Genomic DNA, 19,132 nt, shown 5'->3' with positions numbered 1-19,132 from the left:
GTTGAATAAAAATTTTCTATGTCTATGTCTATGTCTAAAATGTGGTATTGGTAGCTTTAGCTGGCGAATTGAGACAATTGCGGTAGTGGGTACAGACGTAATGGATTAAGAGGGGGTCGTACGAAATCCTCGAAAAGTGCATTCGGCGTTTAACAAATGCTGCTCACATTTCTAAACTAAATGAAATAAAATAAATGGAGTTATTATCTTAAAGAGTGTGTCTACAACTTTTGACTATTCAGAATCTCTAATTATTAAAGGTATAATAAATAAACACACGCAAAGTTGACCTAAAATGAGAAAAACGTATGTCGCCGTTTAGTAAACTTTGTTAAAAAAATTCAATACTTTAGTTATAACATTAAGTGATTCTAAAAGCCAGATAAATGGACTAGAAGTTTTGAGGTTTTTTATATTTTTCCTCTCAAAGGCAACAAGAAATTTTACCTTAAATTTAAACTATCGTAAAATTTCCATACATTCGCCATTGCTGTCAGAATTCTCCTTTCGATTAGACGCCCTGAGCGGCTCATCGGAGGCAGACGTGTCGCCGGTCGCTCCGCGTTGACAATTAAATTTGACAAATATTTTGACAGAAAATGGTGTACGTACACGAAAAACCATACCAGTGTAAAACTGTGCTCAAAATAAATAGGGTAAATCAAATATGTCAGGTGGAGATCCAATCTCATTTAAAATTTAAAGGTGCATGGCTTGTGCATAAAAAATAAATAAAAATATATCACATTATTAAAGAAAATAACGAACACAACCGAATGAGTATAAATGATTTCATTCTAGTTCGGTTAAATTGAAAAAAGTTTCATGTTTTGTTTTACTCATTGGAATACATTTTCATTACGCTGGTATTAACAGTACGTCATTTTAAAAATATATATGACAGTACCTACGTCAAATTTTGTCAACCAAACTTCACAGGTTGTATGTAAACAATTACAATTTAATTTATTCATACATATTCAGATACGTATTAATCGATTCTTACTTGGAATAGAAAAAAGGGGAATGCGAGCGGGTATAGGTATAGTGCTTCTGGTTAAAATTTAATTGTGTATATAAAAAATGACTCAATTTCATTAAAGATTTACTTTGTGCATACCGCGAACACGTAACCGTAAGTTGAAAACAATAATAATTATAAATCACCTAAATACATCGTTGTTTACAAAGCGCTTGTTTTGAATGGCACTTCTCCACTCAACTAGCCAAAATATTCATGGAAAACCAGCTGGTGACCAGCATAAATGACTATGAACAGCCGTGCAAAAATATCTGATTTTCTATAGGGGGTCATAAGTATATGACGACATGTTCCCGGCAAAAATTTGTGATGCTCCGTGACCGGCAAAAACATCGTCTCTCTTTCTAGCGTCTCGCGAGCGTATAGCGTCGGGCCAACTGTGTGGAAAAAGACGCCGCGTCAGCGCGGCCATACAGTTGGCCCGACGCTACGATCGCAAGACGGTAGATGTGGGAGGGTCCTTATCCGCATACATATCTGATCGGGTCGCTTAAAAATATTTGATTCTTTATAAAAACCTAAATTACACTCTCACCCGCATAAATATCTATCCATTGTTAAAGCAAATATATATCTTACGGGCTAGAAATCATTAATATGTAATTAAAGTGCAATAATAAACCCTACCTGGTTGCCTTACAGGTGATTTGACAGTTCACAAAAACGGTATAGACTTTGTGTCATTGGATATGTCTGTCTCATCTGTTCTTAAATTATGACAAGTAAACTTATTGCAAATCTAGTATCAGAAGCCTTTATAGGTACAAGCTTTTATTCAACTTGCCTTGTTAGTTATGTTAGTTTGAGTCAAAACGTAGAAGCTAAATTTGACCCACTTTCCGGTTTCCAATTGAGCTGAAATTTTGCGATGATGGAGCAGAAAGGTGATCATAGGAACTCTGTTATGAAACGTCGTATCCCCATTGAGTCAGGGGTTTTTAGAAATGTCTCGGAGAGCAATAAATATTTTTTTTGCAAAAAAAACATTATAAATTGGGAGGTGTAATTTTTTATTATCTCTTACATAGCATTAAGAAGAAAAACCGACCAAGAGCGCGTCAGTGTAGGGTTCCGTAGTTTCCGACATTTTACATAATGACAATTTAATAAATACCGTAATTTGGGGTGAAAAGGGTTCCGGGGGTATATAATGTTATTATATTTCTTAACATATACTTTCTATTTTCCGCAATCAAAGTAGGAAAATAATATATTATGTTTTTTTTATTATTATTATTATTGGTATTTAGGACAACAGCCGTAAATATTCAACTTACATAGGTATTTTTATATAGTCTTAGGCCAATAACAGTTATCTGTTGAGTGAAAAGTATTATACACAATATGTTACTAAAAAAAAATGTGTGAATATTTAAAATTACAGTGAAAATGTGCAAGCCACACATTTTTATTTACAGTTTCATGTCTGTCAAAGTTGACGTTCAAATTTATTGGATTTTTACTCATTTTAATCGTTCATTATCCTTTTGAATGTGTATACACTTCTAAAGTTTATGTATAACAGAAAATCATATGACATATTTTCATTTTTATAATGGTTTTCATGAAGAAAGCGATGCAACTGTGTTGGGGAATTTTTACGGGATGAATAAATATCCGCGGCCTGAGGGGTGAATGGGATCAGGAATGGGGGGAATCGGGTCGGAAGTAGGTTTACGAAGGGGTTGATTAGGGTCGGAAGAGGGGTGAATTGGGATGTGTGGTCAATGCTTGTCACATTGTATAAAATATATATAACTTACCTAAAGTGGTATTTTTATGAATGACCTCTCTGTATATGGACGCAATTTATATGTCAATGTATTGCTTCGTAGTTAGACTAGATACAAGAAATTAACACTTAGAAATGTTAATCACACTTCTGTCTACCTCCACGTTTCTACTTAACTCCGCAAAAATCACCCATGGTTGCTATAATATAGACGGATTACTTTAAAATAAAAATCATAAGTATGAAACTATACAACTAGGGAAGAAGTAAAATTATTTTATTGAATCATTTTTGATTTGTTCTTTTTCAAGTTTATATAAATAATAAATTTTCAATTCGCTCAAAGGTTGGAAGAGATCCCTTATAGGGATAAGTTCGCCTTTGTACATCATAACTTTACTGTATTTTTATGTCCTAACTTGTCTTATGTACAATAAAGTGTTCACATACATACATACATATATTGAAATAGATATCATACACGAAAGAAAAAACGACAAGGCCCACGGTGGCTGAGCCGGGAATCGAACCCGGGTCTTCAGCTTACGCAGCTAACGTTATTACCACTAGGCCACCAGGCCAGGTTAAAAAAACCGGCCAAATGAGAATCTATTTTCGCACAATTGTTAAACTAAATTATTTTTACTAGCTACCTCCAAAATACCAAATAAAATTGGGCTACATAGTACATCGTTTTCTGAAGATTTTGGGTTCATGGGGTCGGAACGGGTATACCTAACGTAATATATGGTGAATAGGGCCAAAACCGACTTTTGAACGTCGATAGCAGTTTTTTTTATATGTGCCATGCTAATTTTTTACACAAAAAATCTTCCGGCAGTGTGAACTTCGGTTTGTCTTTGAAAATATGTCGTTTTATTTAGTAATTTTCGCTCACCCTAACGTTGGAGTGAATAGGGTCGGGAAGGGGGTGAATAGGGAAAAGGGTTGACTCTTTCGGATTGCGAACAAAATATGACCTGTCACGAGCGTATTATATTTATTTTACCAAAAAATAAGGATTTAATATGTTATGAGTGGTCGGTAATGAAATCTACACATATTATGATAACCCTTAACCAACCTTTATAGTTAGATGGTGCTCTGACGCGGTGAATAAGTAAGTATGGTCGTGGGCAGTGCGGATAACGTGTCAAAATATAAGCATAGTTTGTTGCTATTTTTCATGTTTAAATAAACTTCTAAACTAACGTAGTGGGTATTAAAGTAAAAGGTTCACAGTGAATATTAGGTTGCCAGAAATGTGTTCAGCTATACCATTGTATTGAATTTTGTATCATAAAGTCAAACTAGGTATTTACTACTAATGATTTACTCTGTGGGGTGTCTTTGATCACTTGCATGGGGTAACATTTACCATAATGACACATAGTTAATTATTGTCTGATTTTGTCACGGTACTTGTTGAGGCTGATAATTTGATCGCTTCTTGTGATAAATATTGAAATAATTGCAAATAAAGTTGGTTTTTCGAAGATGTTAATTTTTATTCTTGATCAAAGTAACCCCAAAATAGTGTTAAAGAGTTGTAATATTTGATTGCAAACCATTTTTTTTTATCTTTTCTTGACATAAAATACTTTTGTAAGGGATTACATTCAATTATCATTAAAAAAATATATAGTGTATCAAAGTAACCCCAATGTCAGTTTATGTTTAATTACATCGTTTTTTTTCTGCGTACATTATTTTATTTATTTATTCCTTATTGCACATAAAAAAATAAGTACAAATGGTGGACATAATGCCTTAAGGCATTCTCTACCAGTCAACCACTGGGTTAAAAAGAAACATTTCATACGTGCAGGCATCGTGACAGAAAACAATAATCCTGATATCACTTATTTTGTTACCTTTTTAGATTTTTAGCAGGAAAAGACTAAAAAAGTTGATGGTCCCATTTTTTTTATTCCTTAGTTACGTTACGTTGACCAATTTTGGAATTTATACTTCTCTAACTCCTACATTTAATGGGTAAAAATACCCATTAAATGTAGAAGCTAGAGAAGTTTAAATTCCCAAATTGGTCAATGTAACCCCAGTTTACGGTAGACACCGTCAACCTATTCTAATAATTCTCTTTTTATTTGAAAGAAAATTCGTTACGATAATATGCATATAAAATATGCAATCTAAGATTTCCTGCCAACGAAGCGCTGGCCGCTTCTCGAGGCATGCTGCCCTCAACGACGTGATCCGCCGGTCTCTTGCGTCAGTCAATGTGCCGGCCCTTTTAGAGCCGACCGGCATATCTAGGACGGACGGTAAGAGACCGGATGGGATGTCGTTGGTTCCGTGGAATATGGGACGGGTGCTGGTTTGGGACGCAACTTGCGTTGACACACTGGCCCCGTCTCATCTCCACCGAACCTCTGTGAGGGCAGCGGCAGCAGCAGAGGCGGCCGAGAAAATAAAGGTAGGAAAATACAGCGGTCTCGGCGCCGAATATATTTTTATTCCATTCGGCGTCGAGACCCTTGGTCCGTGGGGCCCTGGCGCTCTGAGTCTCTTCAAGGACTTATCGAAGAGACTAAGAGACGCCACCGGCGACCGAAGAGCTGGCAGCTTCCTCGCTCAGCGTATTAGCTTGACCATCCAGCGAGGAAATGCTGCCAGCGTCTTCGGTACTATGCCACAGGGGCCATTTTTAGATTTACTTTAGTTTAATTTTAGTTTTATTTAGTTTAATTTAATTTAATTTTTATTTTATTTTATTTTAAGTTTAATTTTAGATTTAATAGTTAGTTTTATTGTGAGATAATTTTATGTCCCTAATGTTTTATTATGTTATATATCAATAAATAAATAGATAAAAAATACTTTTCATATAGTTACAAACTTAGTTCAGATTTTTTTTGTACAACTTTTAAAAATTGTTCTACCTATCAAGTTCAAAATAATTTTCCTAGAAAGTCTTTTTTCTACTCCCGAACTATGTATTATTCGTCATTTACAGGGTCGTGCATAGATCTTTAAAACCCTACATAAAAGTCTATTCCCCAAAGCCAGTGTCCGCCGGCTTTCCGCGCATGCGCGCAGTATCGAAAAAACTGAAAACGCATTGTTTGGCTCTGTAACCATGGCAACGCCTTATAATGATACGGCACGCGTGCGCGGGAAGGCTTTGGGCAGCTGAGCTGACAGTGCAAACCTTTGCGTCAACATACAGGAAACAGTGTGAATTTCACGAAAGTTATTCAAGAAACCTATTAAAAACTAAGTGCATGGTCGTAAAAAAAGTATTGTATGCAACGGTGTTTAACTGAGTCAAAAAATACTCGTGGCGTCTTAATAACAATTTTCGGCTTCGCCTCAAATTGTTACCCACGCCACTCGTCTTTTTTGATCTCCTTTAAACGCCTGTTGCATAAAATACTATTTAAAGTTCTGCTTTTGTGATTTTTTCATATTTGAGAAAACAGCCCTTATGGCCTGAAATACGGCATACGGCAGTGATATTGACATTGACATATGCTTTTTCGTATTTTGATGGTATTTTGACTGCACTGTATTTTTTGCCATGCTAATTTGAACCTTATCTCTGAGCGATGTTTTTTAATTTTCAGTTACATCACAGATGTGTATGATATGTGTACATCTAGGTATTTAGCCATTTAAAAGAAACTACAAGGGGCTTTACAGACGTAGCGACTGCAACTGGTACAGGGCCCAAGCCATAATTTAAAATTATATTGTGATTTTTATATGTATTTGTGGTTTATTTAATACTAAGTATGAGTTTCAACATTTTCAACTCAAGGAACTGAAATTAAGAGAAGGGACTCGGAAATTGGGTAAGATCAAGAGTCTGATGCAGATGCCGATGGCAGTATTGGATAAGATATGCGTCGATATTCCCTGTCTTTCTTTGTGTCTCTGACATGACTGCTGCTAGCTGTACTCTATTCATTAGGTTTTTATTTTATACACATACTTTATTTTTGTATCAAAATAAATGATAAATTGATAAAAAACCTAACGACCAAAAAGAATAAAGTACCTATCTGTTAGTCTTTAATACACCCCGCATAGACGTAATGCACAGCACAGGCCTCCGAAGACCGGCAGGGCAATCATGGTCGCGCGATAAATGGTATAACATCGGGCCGTCCCTATCGCACTTACAAATAGTGTGATAGGGCTGATGTTTTATCATTTATCACGCGACCATAATAATTGTCTGCCTGGAGGTATCGGCCTTTAGCCCTTCACACACGTCTTTGAATAATGTTTGCGGGGATAGGCAGGCTGACGATTTTTAATCTAAGTATAGAAAAGTAACGCAAAATGTAGTGCAAAGTAATTTGAAATACACCTAGATAAACAATCAATTGAATAAGGAACGTTATCTACATATTTAGGTAAATTAAATTCACATGAGACATGAACAGAGAAGGAAAGCTAGATGATGCGTATTTTTTCTCTGTCTTCTTGTATGCTACCTTTTTTACAGTTTTAATTTCTGAAAGGAGGTCAGTAGTTGACTACAAACTCAAAATAACACTCTTGAAAAAATTAAGGGTCACTGACCTTTCACAGTAAATTGAGGTAGTGTGAGTGAAGGGTGTTTGTGTGTGTAATGGGGTAATTTGACAGATTTTGAAAATTCTCCCTGCTCTACCCCCTCTTAAGGGGATTCCCTACGCCAATGACCTTCGATTTTAATCAATGGGTATTATGATATGTAATTTTTAATCTATCTATCTACCATATTAACAGCATCGTCTTTGAGCAAAATAGTATCCGATAATTACATCGAAGCTGAACAATTTTAGGTCTAAAAACTGTTTCTTTTTTCATAATTTTTGTCTTATTATAATTACTTAAAATTAAAATTGTTCTTTCATTTTTTTCGAAATGTCAAAGGTAAACCGAAACATGTAGATTTCATATATGTAAGACACTTCACTAAAATAAAATTTCGGAAAAAGTGTTTTTAGACCATGTTTAAAAATGGGCTGAATGAACACAGCAAGTGATCGACAGCCCGCCTGCCTCCGGCCGGGCGTCCCTACACTACATCTACATGTTTAAAAAAACAATAAAAAAACCGGCCAAGAGCGTGTCGGGCCACGCTCAGTGTACGGTTCCGTAGTTTTCCGTATTTTTCTCAAAAACTACTGAACCTATCAAGTTCAAAACAATTTTCCTAGAAAGTCTTTATAAAGTTCTACTTTTATGATTTTTTTCACATTTTTTAAACATATGGTTCAAAACATTTTTATATTAAAGGAAAAACCGGCCAAGTGCGAGTCGGACTCGCCCACCGAGGGTTTCGTACAAACTTTTAATGGTCAAAATAATCTAATACTACTCATACTCATTTATTTGTAACGCCATTTTACACGTCAAGATTTGATTTAAAAAAATAATATTCATGCAACAATAATACTTAGAAAATAAATAGACAGAAGATTGAAATTACAAAAAGTTAGGCAATATTCACATAAAAAATTAACAAAAATATTTTTCTAATTAGGTAATAAAAAAATTGTCATAAGTGTAGAACGGGTGCTCGACCAGCCAATTTTTTAAGCAATACTTAAAGTTCGACACTCTAGGTACTTCAACCACATATTGCGGCAATTTATTATAGACGGCAGGGTCCATCACATGTGTTAACTTGTTGGATTTCGCCAATATACGGTCGATACCTACTAACTTTCCGGCATTTAGAGTGTTGTACTTGGAACACATATTGTTAGTGTTACCTTCATTAACAAACGGACCGTACGCGAGCAGCCAACATTGCATTTTATTTCGCCGCGCGAAGGTCGTCGCCAATGAATGGGCCGCGAACACGCGGCCGCTGACATGTACTTGTAGCGCGGCGATAGAATCGCGGAGTCAGCCACCCCTGGTTTTGTATGCTTCCAAGTTCTCTCTTACATAAATGGCTACCCGCATGATAACTATTGCAAGCAGTCTCAGGATTCTTATTTTTTAAAGAGTTCTTTGGCCGGGGTGTCTACAGGTACCTGAGTAACGATCCTGATAGCTCGTTTCTAAAGCGAAAGACCCTCTTCCATTCAGCACAACGTCCCCAGAGCTCCACACCGTACTGTATTAATGAATGGACAGTGGCGAAATAGGATGTCCAGGCTACTTCTGGAGCCACAGACTTTGCAACTCGACCTAAGGCAAAGCACGCACTGCCCAGACTATCACACAGTTTATCTAGTTGCTGGTGCCATTTTAAGCCGTGATCTGTAGTCGAGGATGCCTGATCTATAGTCCCGTCGTCTGGCAGAAAGCATGAAACATGGCATGTATATAGCTTATAGGATTATAAGAAAAAATTGAAGTAGAAACACGCCGAGGTGTCAATGTTTCCCCTCCTCCCCACTTTTGTATCCCTGTTTTCAGTTTTTTTATATTTCCATGAAAACCGTAAAAGCTACAACAATAATGTCTAAGAGAAGTATATTCTCTATAAAATTCTCTACAATACTGTCTTTGGAAGTATATAGCTAGAACTTATAATTTTCAAACTATGCTCATTTTACCTTTGCCATATTTGTGTTTGGTGACCAGTAGCTGGATAAGTAAGGCCAGCGACTTTGCACTTTTGCCTGTGGCGATGCTGCTTGGCAAAATTGTTCCTTGGGTCAAACTGATCCGATTTATCCCAATAGTCATGAAATCGCACGTGACTATACTCCCCACAAAGAGAAGAGGAAGGGGCCGGTTCCCTCGATAAAATCTATGCAATACTTCTTCTTGCTCTTAGCGACTAGGGCAAATCGTATATCATTTCCGTGTAATGTAGGGACGTGTTAATCGTTTCTGAAAAAATCGTTGTACCTTTTCATACAAAAATAACGATTTTATAACAAAATAATGTTTTTTTTTATGTATTTAATTGTAACAGCCTATGGGCATTATGGGCCCTAGTCGCTAAGAGCAAGAAGAAGTATTGCATAGAATTCATCGAGGGAACCGGCCCCTTACCCTTCTCTTTGTAGGGAGTAGTCACGTGCGATTTCATGACTATTGGGATAAATCGGATCAGTTTGACCCAAGGAACAATTTTGCCAAGCAGCATCGCCACAGGAAAAAGTGCAAAGTCGCTGGCCTTACTTATCCTACTGGTCACCAAACACGAATATGGCAAAGGGAAAATGAGCATAGTTTGAAAATTATAAGTTCTAGCTATATACTTCCAAAGACAGTATTGTAGAGAATTTTATAGAGAATATACTTCTCTTAGACGTTATTGTTGTAGTTTTTACGGTTTTCATGGAAATATAAAAAAAAACTGAAAACAGGCATACAAAAGTGGGGAGAAGGAGGGGAAACATTGACACCTCGGCGTGTTTCTACTTCAATTTTTTCTTATAACCCTATAAGCTATATACATGCCAAGTTTCATGCTTTCTGCCAGACGGGACTATACATTCATACTAATGCTCTGTTAACGCTCCGCACTATTCAAGTATTTTCCCATTAATATGAACTATCAACGGCGTGGTCATGCGGCCCGAAAGATTAAAATGCACAAAGTGAGTATTTTTGAGATTTAAAGCTAAGCCATTCCATGCGAACCATTGACGCCGTGGCTTGCGTGGGCGACGGTTGCGCGATGGTCGCGCGACGGTGATGCGACGCATACGAAATCAAACCTTATCGATATGGAAGTAGACGATGCGATGAGACGCGACGGCGAGTTATATAATGTCTTTGGCTAGAAGTATAGGTACTCTAATGAGCATTATTGTATTTAGCGCCATCTCTCGGCATAATTTACTAAGTAATTTACGCGACTTGAGACTTGTGTGAACCTTTAGGCATGGAAAGTCACATGAAAAGTTGTCGAAACTAATAATAGATGACGCTGCATTTGAATATCTTGACTGCTCTACTAAATTGAATATAATCTAAGGTAGATCAGAGTCTAACTGGGGAAGTACCTCCGCTTTACAAAAGACTGCGGTCAAATAGGACTAGACCTTACTCATTGTTGTGTTCCTGCCGGTGAATAAGGCAGCCAGAGCTCAACGAGGGAGGACCTACGGAACTAATTAGGACATTAGATTGTCCTTTGAGTCGTCGGCACCCAGGCCCCTTCTAAGTACAGGTTTGTACAAATTTCTAATGAGTCGGCAACGCACATGCGCCACTCCTTGAGTGGCAGGCGTCCATAGGTTACTGTGACCGCTTTCCATCAGGCAGACCGTATGCCTGTTTCCCACCTACTTAGTACAAAAAAAACTGTCGACGAATTCACCTTAAACATTAAAAACTAAGTCAAAATCGATTGATTCGTTCGGGAGCTATGATGCCACAGACAGACATGTCAAGCGTCAAACCTTAAATTATTATAATACACTCCGTCGTTTTTGCGTTGGTGGTTAAAAACAAGAAACTTCCTTCAAAACTATAATAAAACACAACTTTCTATGAAAATTGGTCAAGTGCGAGTCGGATTTCGACATTTCCATACAAACAGGTCATGAGCGCCTGACGAAATGTGATGGCAACGTACACTAAATTTCGTACTTAGATTTCGCGTATATTTCGGAAACGATAAGAGATAAAGCAAAATGGACTTCTGATTTTGGTTGTCGATGGCACAATTTTTTTGTTTTCGTATATATACACCTTTTTTTGGACCTATGTGGGCAATATTATGGTCAGTGAAGTTCTAAACGGTCTTAAGCGCCTCCTTTTTAGTAGGAACTTAAGTCATTTTGGAAAATGTTTTTTTTTTAACAATTTCTATAACAAACGAAACAGAAATTAATTTCTTTATACCTGTCCAACGCGATTACAACATTTTAAGACGTTTAGTAACTACTTGCAGCGGCAGTGAGTGAAATTCGTAATCTGAGTTTTTTTCTCTTAAGTCCGACTTACGCTTGACTGTAGATTTCTAATAGGTTTTTCTGTAATCTACAGGTAGAGGGCTATCTCGTGTATTTTTTTGAAAATTTTACGCTAAGTAATTTCGGAGATAAGGGGGGGGAATGGTCATTTTTTGCGTATTTTCTTAAATTACTTCTAAATTACCAAAATAAAAAAAATATACTTCAAATGCTTATAAAATGACTCTTTCATTTGATATGTAACATAATATAGTTTTAATACTTTGATTTTTAATTTTCAATGTTACCCCCCAAAAGTGGCCCCTGTGATTAAATTTGATTTAATTAAATTACATGTCCGTCTTTGGGCCACAGGTTTACATATGTGTGCCAAATTTCAAATAAATCGGTCCAGTACTTTCGGAGAAATCGGCTGTGACAGAGGGACAGACAGACACGCGAGTGATCCTATAAGGGTTCCGTTTTTCCTCTTTGAGGTACGGAACCCTAAAAATGGAAAAATTTTCCATTTTTTCCTTTAATATAAAAATGTTTAGAATCGTTAGCAGACGTTTTTGCTTGTTAAAAATAAATATGGTTCAAAAGTTAGAGGGGGGGGACGCACTTTTTTTTCCTTTAGGAGCGATTATTTCCGAAAATATGAATATTATCAAAAACGATCTTAGTAAACCCTTATTCATTTTTAAATACCTCTCCAACAATATATCACACGTTGGGGTTGGAATGAAAAAAAATATCAGCCCCCACTTTACATGTAGGGGGGGTACCCTAATAAAACATTTTTTTCCATTTTTTATTTTTGCACTTTATTGGCGTGATTGATATACATATTGGTACCAAATTTCAGCTTTCTAATGCTAACGGTTACTGAGATTATCCGCGGACGGACGGACAGACAGACATGGCGAAACTATAAGGGTTCCTAATAGTTGACTACGGAACCCTAAAAATGAGTATTCACTTCTGACCCCCGACGCAAAAACGACGGGGTGTTATAAGTGTATGTCTGTTGTGTCTGTGCGTGTGTCTTTCTGTGGCATAGTAGCTCCCGAACGGATGAACCGATTTAGATTTAGTTTTTTTTTTGTTTGTAAGCTGAATTAGTCGGGAGTGTTATTAGCCATGTTTCGTGAAAATCGGTCTACTATGTCGCGGTCGGGGGTTTATCAAAATTTTAATTTTGTGGTTATTTCAAAATATGGCTTTACAAAAGAGAGATAAAAGATTGAAAACCCCACAGCCGTTTGTCTTTTAACCCATCGTATGTTGCCTGTCAATTTTTATCATTGAAAAAGTGACCTTGACATTTAAAACAATATATTAAAATTCCTTTGCACTGATCAGTGCTTAGACATACGAGGGGATAATCCTCAAATTCGTTCAAATTCAGGAGATTGAACTCAAAACTTGTCCAAATTCGATGAAAACCGCGTTCCCCCTGCCCGCTGCCCCAACCCAACACGTCCAGTGCCAGCGCGTGCTACGCGCTACGAGCATAGCCGATAACATGAGGAAAAGCTCCTACGAACAGAGAACCCGATATCGTGTCAGCGGCGACACATGCGTGTCATCCGCATTTTTTTAAATTCTTATGTCTATATTTTTCATGACGTGACTCCCAAAATCTTAACAGTTTACACATAGCAATTGATTTTAGCGTGGGATGTTATCCTTGTTTATAAGAATTATAAGTTACAACATCTCCACCCCGTTATTTATCGTCGTCGCAAGTACGTCTTTCGCCCGCGGCTTCGCTCGCGTTCAATTCAAAAATTGCGGAATGCTCCATACAAAAACCCAACCCTCATTTTAGGGAAGTGTGAGGTTAGTTAGAAAAAGACGAAAAGTAGCCTATATCCCTTCAACTATCTCCACTTAAAATATCACGTCAATTCGTTGCTCCGTTTTGCCGTGAAAGACGGACAAACAAATAGACACACACACTTTCCCATTTATAATACATATTATAATATTATATATTATATATTAAGTATGGATTTGGTTAAAGTAGTAGTAAAGTGACAAAGTTTTTTTATCCTCAAATATTATATGCATAAATGTATATTATATGTAATATTAATATCGCTCGCAGATGTTTCTGCATGATAAAAAACGATTTATTTTTTTCAATCAATCAATCAATCAAATATTTTATTTCTTTGAATGTGGTACATTGTAGGTTGGTAATACATTTGATCAGCACATCCTGCCACATACGGCATAGAAATAATAATGCATGCATGTCATAAAATCAAGTCACTAAATTATACAGTATGTAACTATGTAAACTAACGAAAACCATTTACTGTAACCCGTAAATGTCCAGGTGATACTGAGAAACTTTTACTATGGGATCAACCCCGAAATCACGAAAATATCTTCTGACAGTTTCATAAGTAGTTTTATTTTATAGTAAGTATTTCCTATGGGAGAGTAAATTTTTATTTCGCGTTTTGGGTGTTGGTCCCATAGTAAAAGTTTCTCAGTATCACCTGGACATTTACGGGTTACAGTAAATGGTTTCCGTTAGTTTACATACTAGTATAAAAATTATTCTCTAAATATCATAATTATTAATTTTAAATAACTTTTCATTATATTCAGTTTTGATATAAAAAATTATAATTAGTTCATATTCATATTATTAACAATCAGGCATCTAAGAACTCTTTAATGCAGTAAAAACGTTTTTTCAACTAAATATGCAACCAATTGCTTTTTAAATTGATGCAATTGAAGGTTTTTTATTTCAGACGGTATTTTTTTTAATATTCTCGGTGCCATTCTTATGTATAATGAAGGTAGTGTTAGAAGTCTTAATGATTTGAAAAGTGGGTAACAACTTACCCTAAAATTAACCCCACAGCTGATAGCTCTTATACATCTCTCTTTTGGGCCACAAAAGCGGCCTCTCGATCTACAGAGTTACCCCAAAAGATAAGGCCATATCTAATTTTTGACGCTACAAGGCCATGATATGCCATTACGACTGTATCACGACGGGTTACTTTGGACAGTCTGTAAAGAGCGTAAGCAGATTTGCTCAAGTACTTACATAATTCATCTATGTGATTTTTCCACGTTAACTGACTATCAATAGTTAGACCTAGAAATTTAGTCACGGTTACATTTTCAATCGTGTGTCCGTTGACGGAAATGCATTATATTAGTTAGTTCCTAGTTCTTGCTATTACTACTTTTATCCTTAATTTTAAAATATCAGATGAACCACTGATACTACTACTCCTGCTAGCTTAAAAACGTAACACAATAGAAAGATGATAAGCGATGTAAATGTAAACAACATCGATGTAAACATTGTAATCACGCAAGACAAACACCAACAAGGAACTTGTTCGGTCAAAGTCAATCGTTGAGCAATGAAACGATTACTTATCATCAGTACGAGTAGGCATTTGACTGTATTCCAGCCCTAAAAAAATAATCAAATCAAATTTCCAGTCATGATCGAGAACGGAGTTTCCCTTTTAGCACATTTTAGCCAGTAGGTACTATGACGATTAGGTAGGTATATTTTACTAAATACTAATGTTTCGGACCGTATATAGGAGGTAGCTGTAAATTTATAAACTACTAGCTTTTGACTAACAAACAGACACACACATTTACGAGTAGTATGGATTTAATTTCGTTAACTGCTCTGCTATTCGTCTTCAAAGCCATTTGATTATCGTAGAGAGCGATAATGATAAATATCAAGCTTTATGAAGAAAGCAAATTTTAGCAATCTTTGTATTATTTAAAAAGAGCTATGGATTGGTGCCACACAGACTTATGTTCCAAATCTTATTGTTAGCAAAATATACTCGTGCATACCTACCTAGCTCATAGTTCAGTTCAGTTTTTTAAATTAAATGGCCGCAGTCCATTCGGACTATTACGCCAGTGTCAAGGTGATATGAGCTAATTATTAAGACGATACGGTAGGGGTCAATTCTCCATACAAACGCTCTCGACTACTTCCTCCCTGGTTATTGAAGATAGAGCAATGATTTTTTCAACACAGATTGTTATTATTTTTATCTGTGTCGGACCGTTTTGATTTTTTTGATATTCTGCTTTTTAAAGACTCTAGATCGAGCCAATCAAAAATTTCAAAAACGGCCTTTTTCATTGTGGCGCAAAAAAAGGTGTGATACTCAAGATTGGTAACAATTAACCAAAAAAGCTAAACGGTCCGACATAGATTATTTCATTGTTATTCAGATTCTCAAATTTCGTTCCGATTGATTAAGTTTTGAAGGAGGAAAGAGTCGAGAGCGGAACCTCGATTTTAAAGATTTTTTTGAAACATCTTTTGACTGAGTTGTTCTTAATTGACAATTTTTTTTCGATAAATCTAGTTAATTAATAACACTTGTATATTTCACTAAAATTCCCAAGTTAAAAGGGGGGCTCCTTTTCATTTTAGCATTTTCGCTACAGTATCCTCTTAACAATTTTTGTACGGTAATTACGACAGTGTACGGTGAGTTAGCACTTGTAAATTGATAGCTAGATTTTACAAGAGCACGTGGACTACCGGCCGTTGACGACAAAAAAGAGGCTAAACGCGTTTCGAGATTAATTCTTCATCAGCTTCTCACTACAACATTAGTTTACTGCATAATAAGCTATCGATATAAATTATTCACGACACGAAACCGCTAAGATGGCGTTCGCACCGGAAGTCTACCTACCTCATAGTTTTCGAGCAGAATGTCTGTGACATACGGACGTAAAGTCAGACAGACGAACATGGACGAACACTACGAAATGATAAGGGTTCCGTTTTAGACATTTAGGCTACAGAACCCTAAAAATAGAACGGAAATACTTTAAAGCCTCCGGAAAGATCATGGCATTTGTTTTTATCGATAATCATCATTCCACCCAGATGAAGTCACAAGAATCTAGTACTTATAGTAAGTATCTAATAAAGGGTGTTTTTTTTAGAGGTATAGAAGTTTAATTTGGCAACACTTTTTTAATTGGCGGTAATTTTGTAAACTGTAAAGTGACTTGTGTTTAGTTTGGTTTGGCATTTCAAGATTGAATAAATAGGCGCTTGGACAACGCTTCCAGATTGCGAAAATTTATTTTGAAAATCATGGATCTGTTCCAAAGACTTCGTCGATTTTCATAAGCGAATTTTGTTTAGCGATGAAGCTCACTTTTGCTTGAATGGATTCGTCAAAAAACAAAACTGCCACATTTCGTGTGATGATAATCCTCAAGCCTATGTTGAGACACCGTTACATCCAGAAAAACTGACCGTTTGGTGTGCTTTATGGCCTGGTGGAATAATTGGTCCGTACTTCTTTAAAAACGACGCTGGCCAGAACGTTACAGTCAATGGTGACCGCTATAATAGGGCCATGGTTACTGATTTTTTCGTTCAACCATTGAACGATCTTGATGTGCAGGAACTGTGGTTTCAACAAGCCGGGGCAACATGCCACACAGCTCGTGCCACAGTTCAGTTATTGAAGGAAACGTTTGGTGATCGCATAATTTCACGTTTCGGGCGTTTCGGCCCCGTGAATTGACCTCCAAGATCGTGCGATTTAACGCCACTCGGCTATATTCTGTGGGGATATGTGAAGTCTCTAGTCTACGTCGTAGACTCTACGACGATAAACCCGAAATCGCGTTGGCCACTTGAAGGACAACATTCGCCGCGTTCTTGCCGATATACAGCCACAAATGTTGGAAAAAGTAATCGAAAACTGGACCTCTAGATTAGACTACGTCCGAGCCAGCCGTGGCGGTCATATGCCAGAAGTTATATTCAAATTATAATGCCAGAAAATTGTCTATCGAATAAAGTTAATTTCATGTAAATTGAAAAATATCATCTTTGTTTTATTCCATTTCAAAGTTCTATAGCTCTAAAAAAAACACCCTTTATGAGCACTCAGTTAATTCCAAAAATTCAAAAATCACAATATTTGTTATAAGTAGGTAATACAACAAAGTGGGCAACGTAATAGATACGTTATAGACCGTCAACCAAATCTTGTCACTAGAAAAAGGCGGCAAATTTGAAAAAACGCGGGCTAGCAACACTAGTTTTGAAAATTGGTGGATATTCGCGTGTCATTTCATTTGTATCTTATCTGTGGAAACCTCCACCCTACGAAAAAGAGAAATAGCTAGCATATATCCGTCCCTTTTTAATACTCTATCTAATTCGTAAGGAAGTAAAGGATGAGTATACGCGTTTCATATGCTTTTTTTTTTTCTGGCTTTTGTTACATTAGCCAACGACAAGTGAAAGAGTTAAAGTTAGGGAAACTAGGAATTAGGAAATACGGATATTACGGTAATTTGGAAAGGAAAGGATTGGATTCGATATGATATATACATTTTATACTACAATTTTATTTATTAGGGAGGCATTCCAATGCTGCAGGCCCAATGAGCCACTTGAAAAAAAATATCTGTGGCTGTTCGACGTACATTGCTGGTTTTTGTTCGTTTTATAGGGATACCATACTTTAGTTCGATGTACATTGCTACTGCCAAACTTTGGTTGACAGGCTATAGATTCAAATATGCTATGCAGATCGAGACAAATCACATGAGTACGTAAGCGGGTAGGTATAAATCTCAAATTAGACTTTGTAACTTGTGGTTAACGCCCGATTGGCACAAAATATTTACCAACTAATAAGTAGATAGCTTCATATATCCACTCGTATGTATATAAAATATGTTAATTACTTGAGTAACACCCTGTTGCCACCTTCGATTCGCAATTAATGATGACACTGTTTCTTAATTTCAAAATAAGATGTCACTATTAACCCTCGGTAAACTAAATTAAATTCGAGAAAACAAACTTGGTGTCATAATATTTCGATGTACTTTGATGAAAAAGAGATAGCTGGACTATTTGGATGATCTACCCAAAATGGTGGGAAAACGCCGATGGCAGAATCGAGTTAAAAAATGAGGGGAGGCCTTTGTAATGAGATACTCAAATACACTAGCACACAGTAGACTACATAAAAATATTTTTTAGGCTAGAATAGGTAAATAAATAAACACTCACTGTTATCTCGGCGTGGTCCTGGTCCTGCGATGCTTCCCGCTGCGTCTCACGCGGCCCACTGGCGGCGCCCGCGCACGGCCCGCACCCCACTCGAGCCGAGCGGACACGGACAACGACACCTCCGACTAAACATTACAGGTAGACAAACTCGAACGTGCGCAACGCAACGTATGCGTCGTGCGGTCTGAACCCTGTAGGAATGGTACAGGAGTCGCGCGACACTTTTTGCTCGCGAGACTATCCCGCTCTCTTTAATTATTGCACTTAGAATAAAATGGCTGTCATATCTTGACAGAGAACTGTAGGGTCACCCTTGAGCTAAGATGGCTGATTTTTTATGACTGTAAACATTAATAAATACATTAGGTACATACGAACGCCAACGTTGATTTGAAAGAGACCCTACAATGTTCCTAGTTTTACAATACAATACAATACAAATACTCTTTATTGCA

At 36.7% G+C, this 19,132-nt stretch overlaps 1 protein-coding gene across 1 annotated transcript in view; it reads right to left on the bottom strand.

Annotated features, from left to right (window-relative positions):
- Positions 1 to 18,828, bottom strand: part of LOC125236644 (lipid storage droplets surface-binding protein 1) — a 34,811-nt gene extending 15,983 nt beyond the window's left edge. The window contains exon 1 of the mRNA XM_048143554.1: positions 18,678 to 18,828. Within this exon, the coding sequence (XP_047999511.1) occupies position 18,678 (1 nt within the window). The 5' untranslated portion in view covers positions 18,679 to 18,828. The remainder of the gene's footprint in view (positions 1 to 18,677) is intronic.
- Between the last annotated feature and the right edge of the window lie 304 nt (positions 18,829 to 19,132).

This window comes from Leguminivora glycinivorella, chromosome 2 (assembly GCF_023078275.1).
Source record: "Leguminivora glycinivorella isolate SPB_JAAS2020 chromosome 2, LegGlyc_1.1, whole genome shotgun sequence".
Taxonomy (NCBI): domain Eukaryota; kingdom Metazoa; phylum Arthropoda; class Insecta; order Lepidoptera; family Tortricidae; genus Leguminivora; species Leguminivora glycinivorella.
The sequence above is the reverse complement of the archived record's forward strand: the minus strand, read 5'-3'. Positions and strand labels throughout refer to the sequence as shown.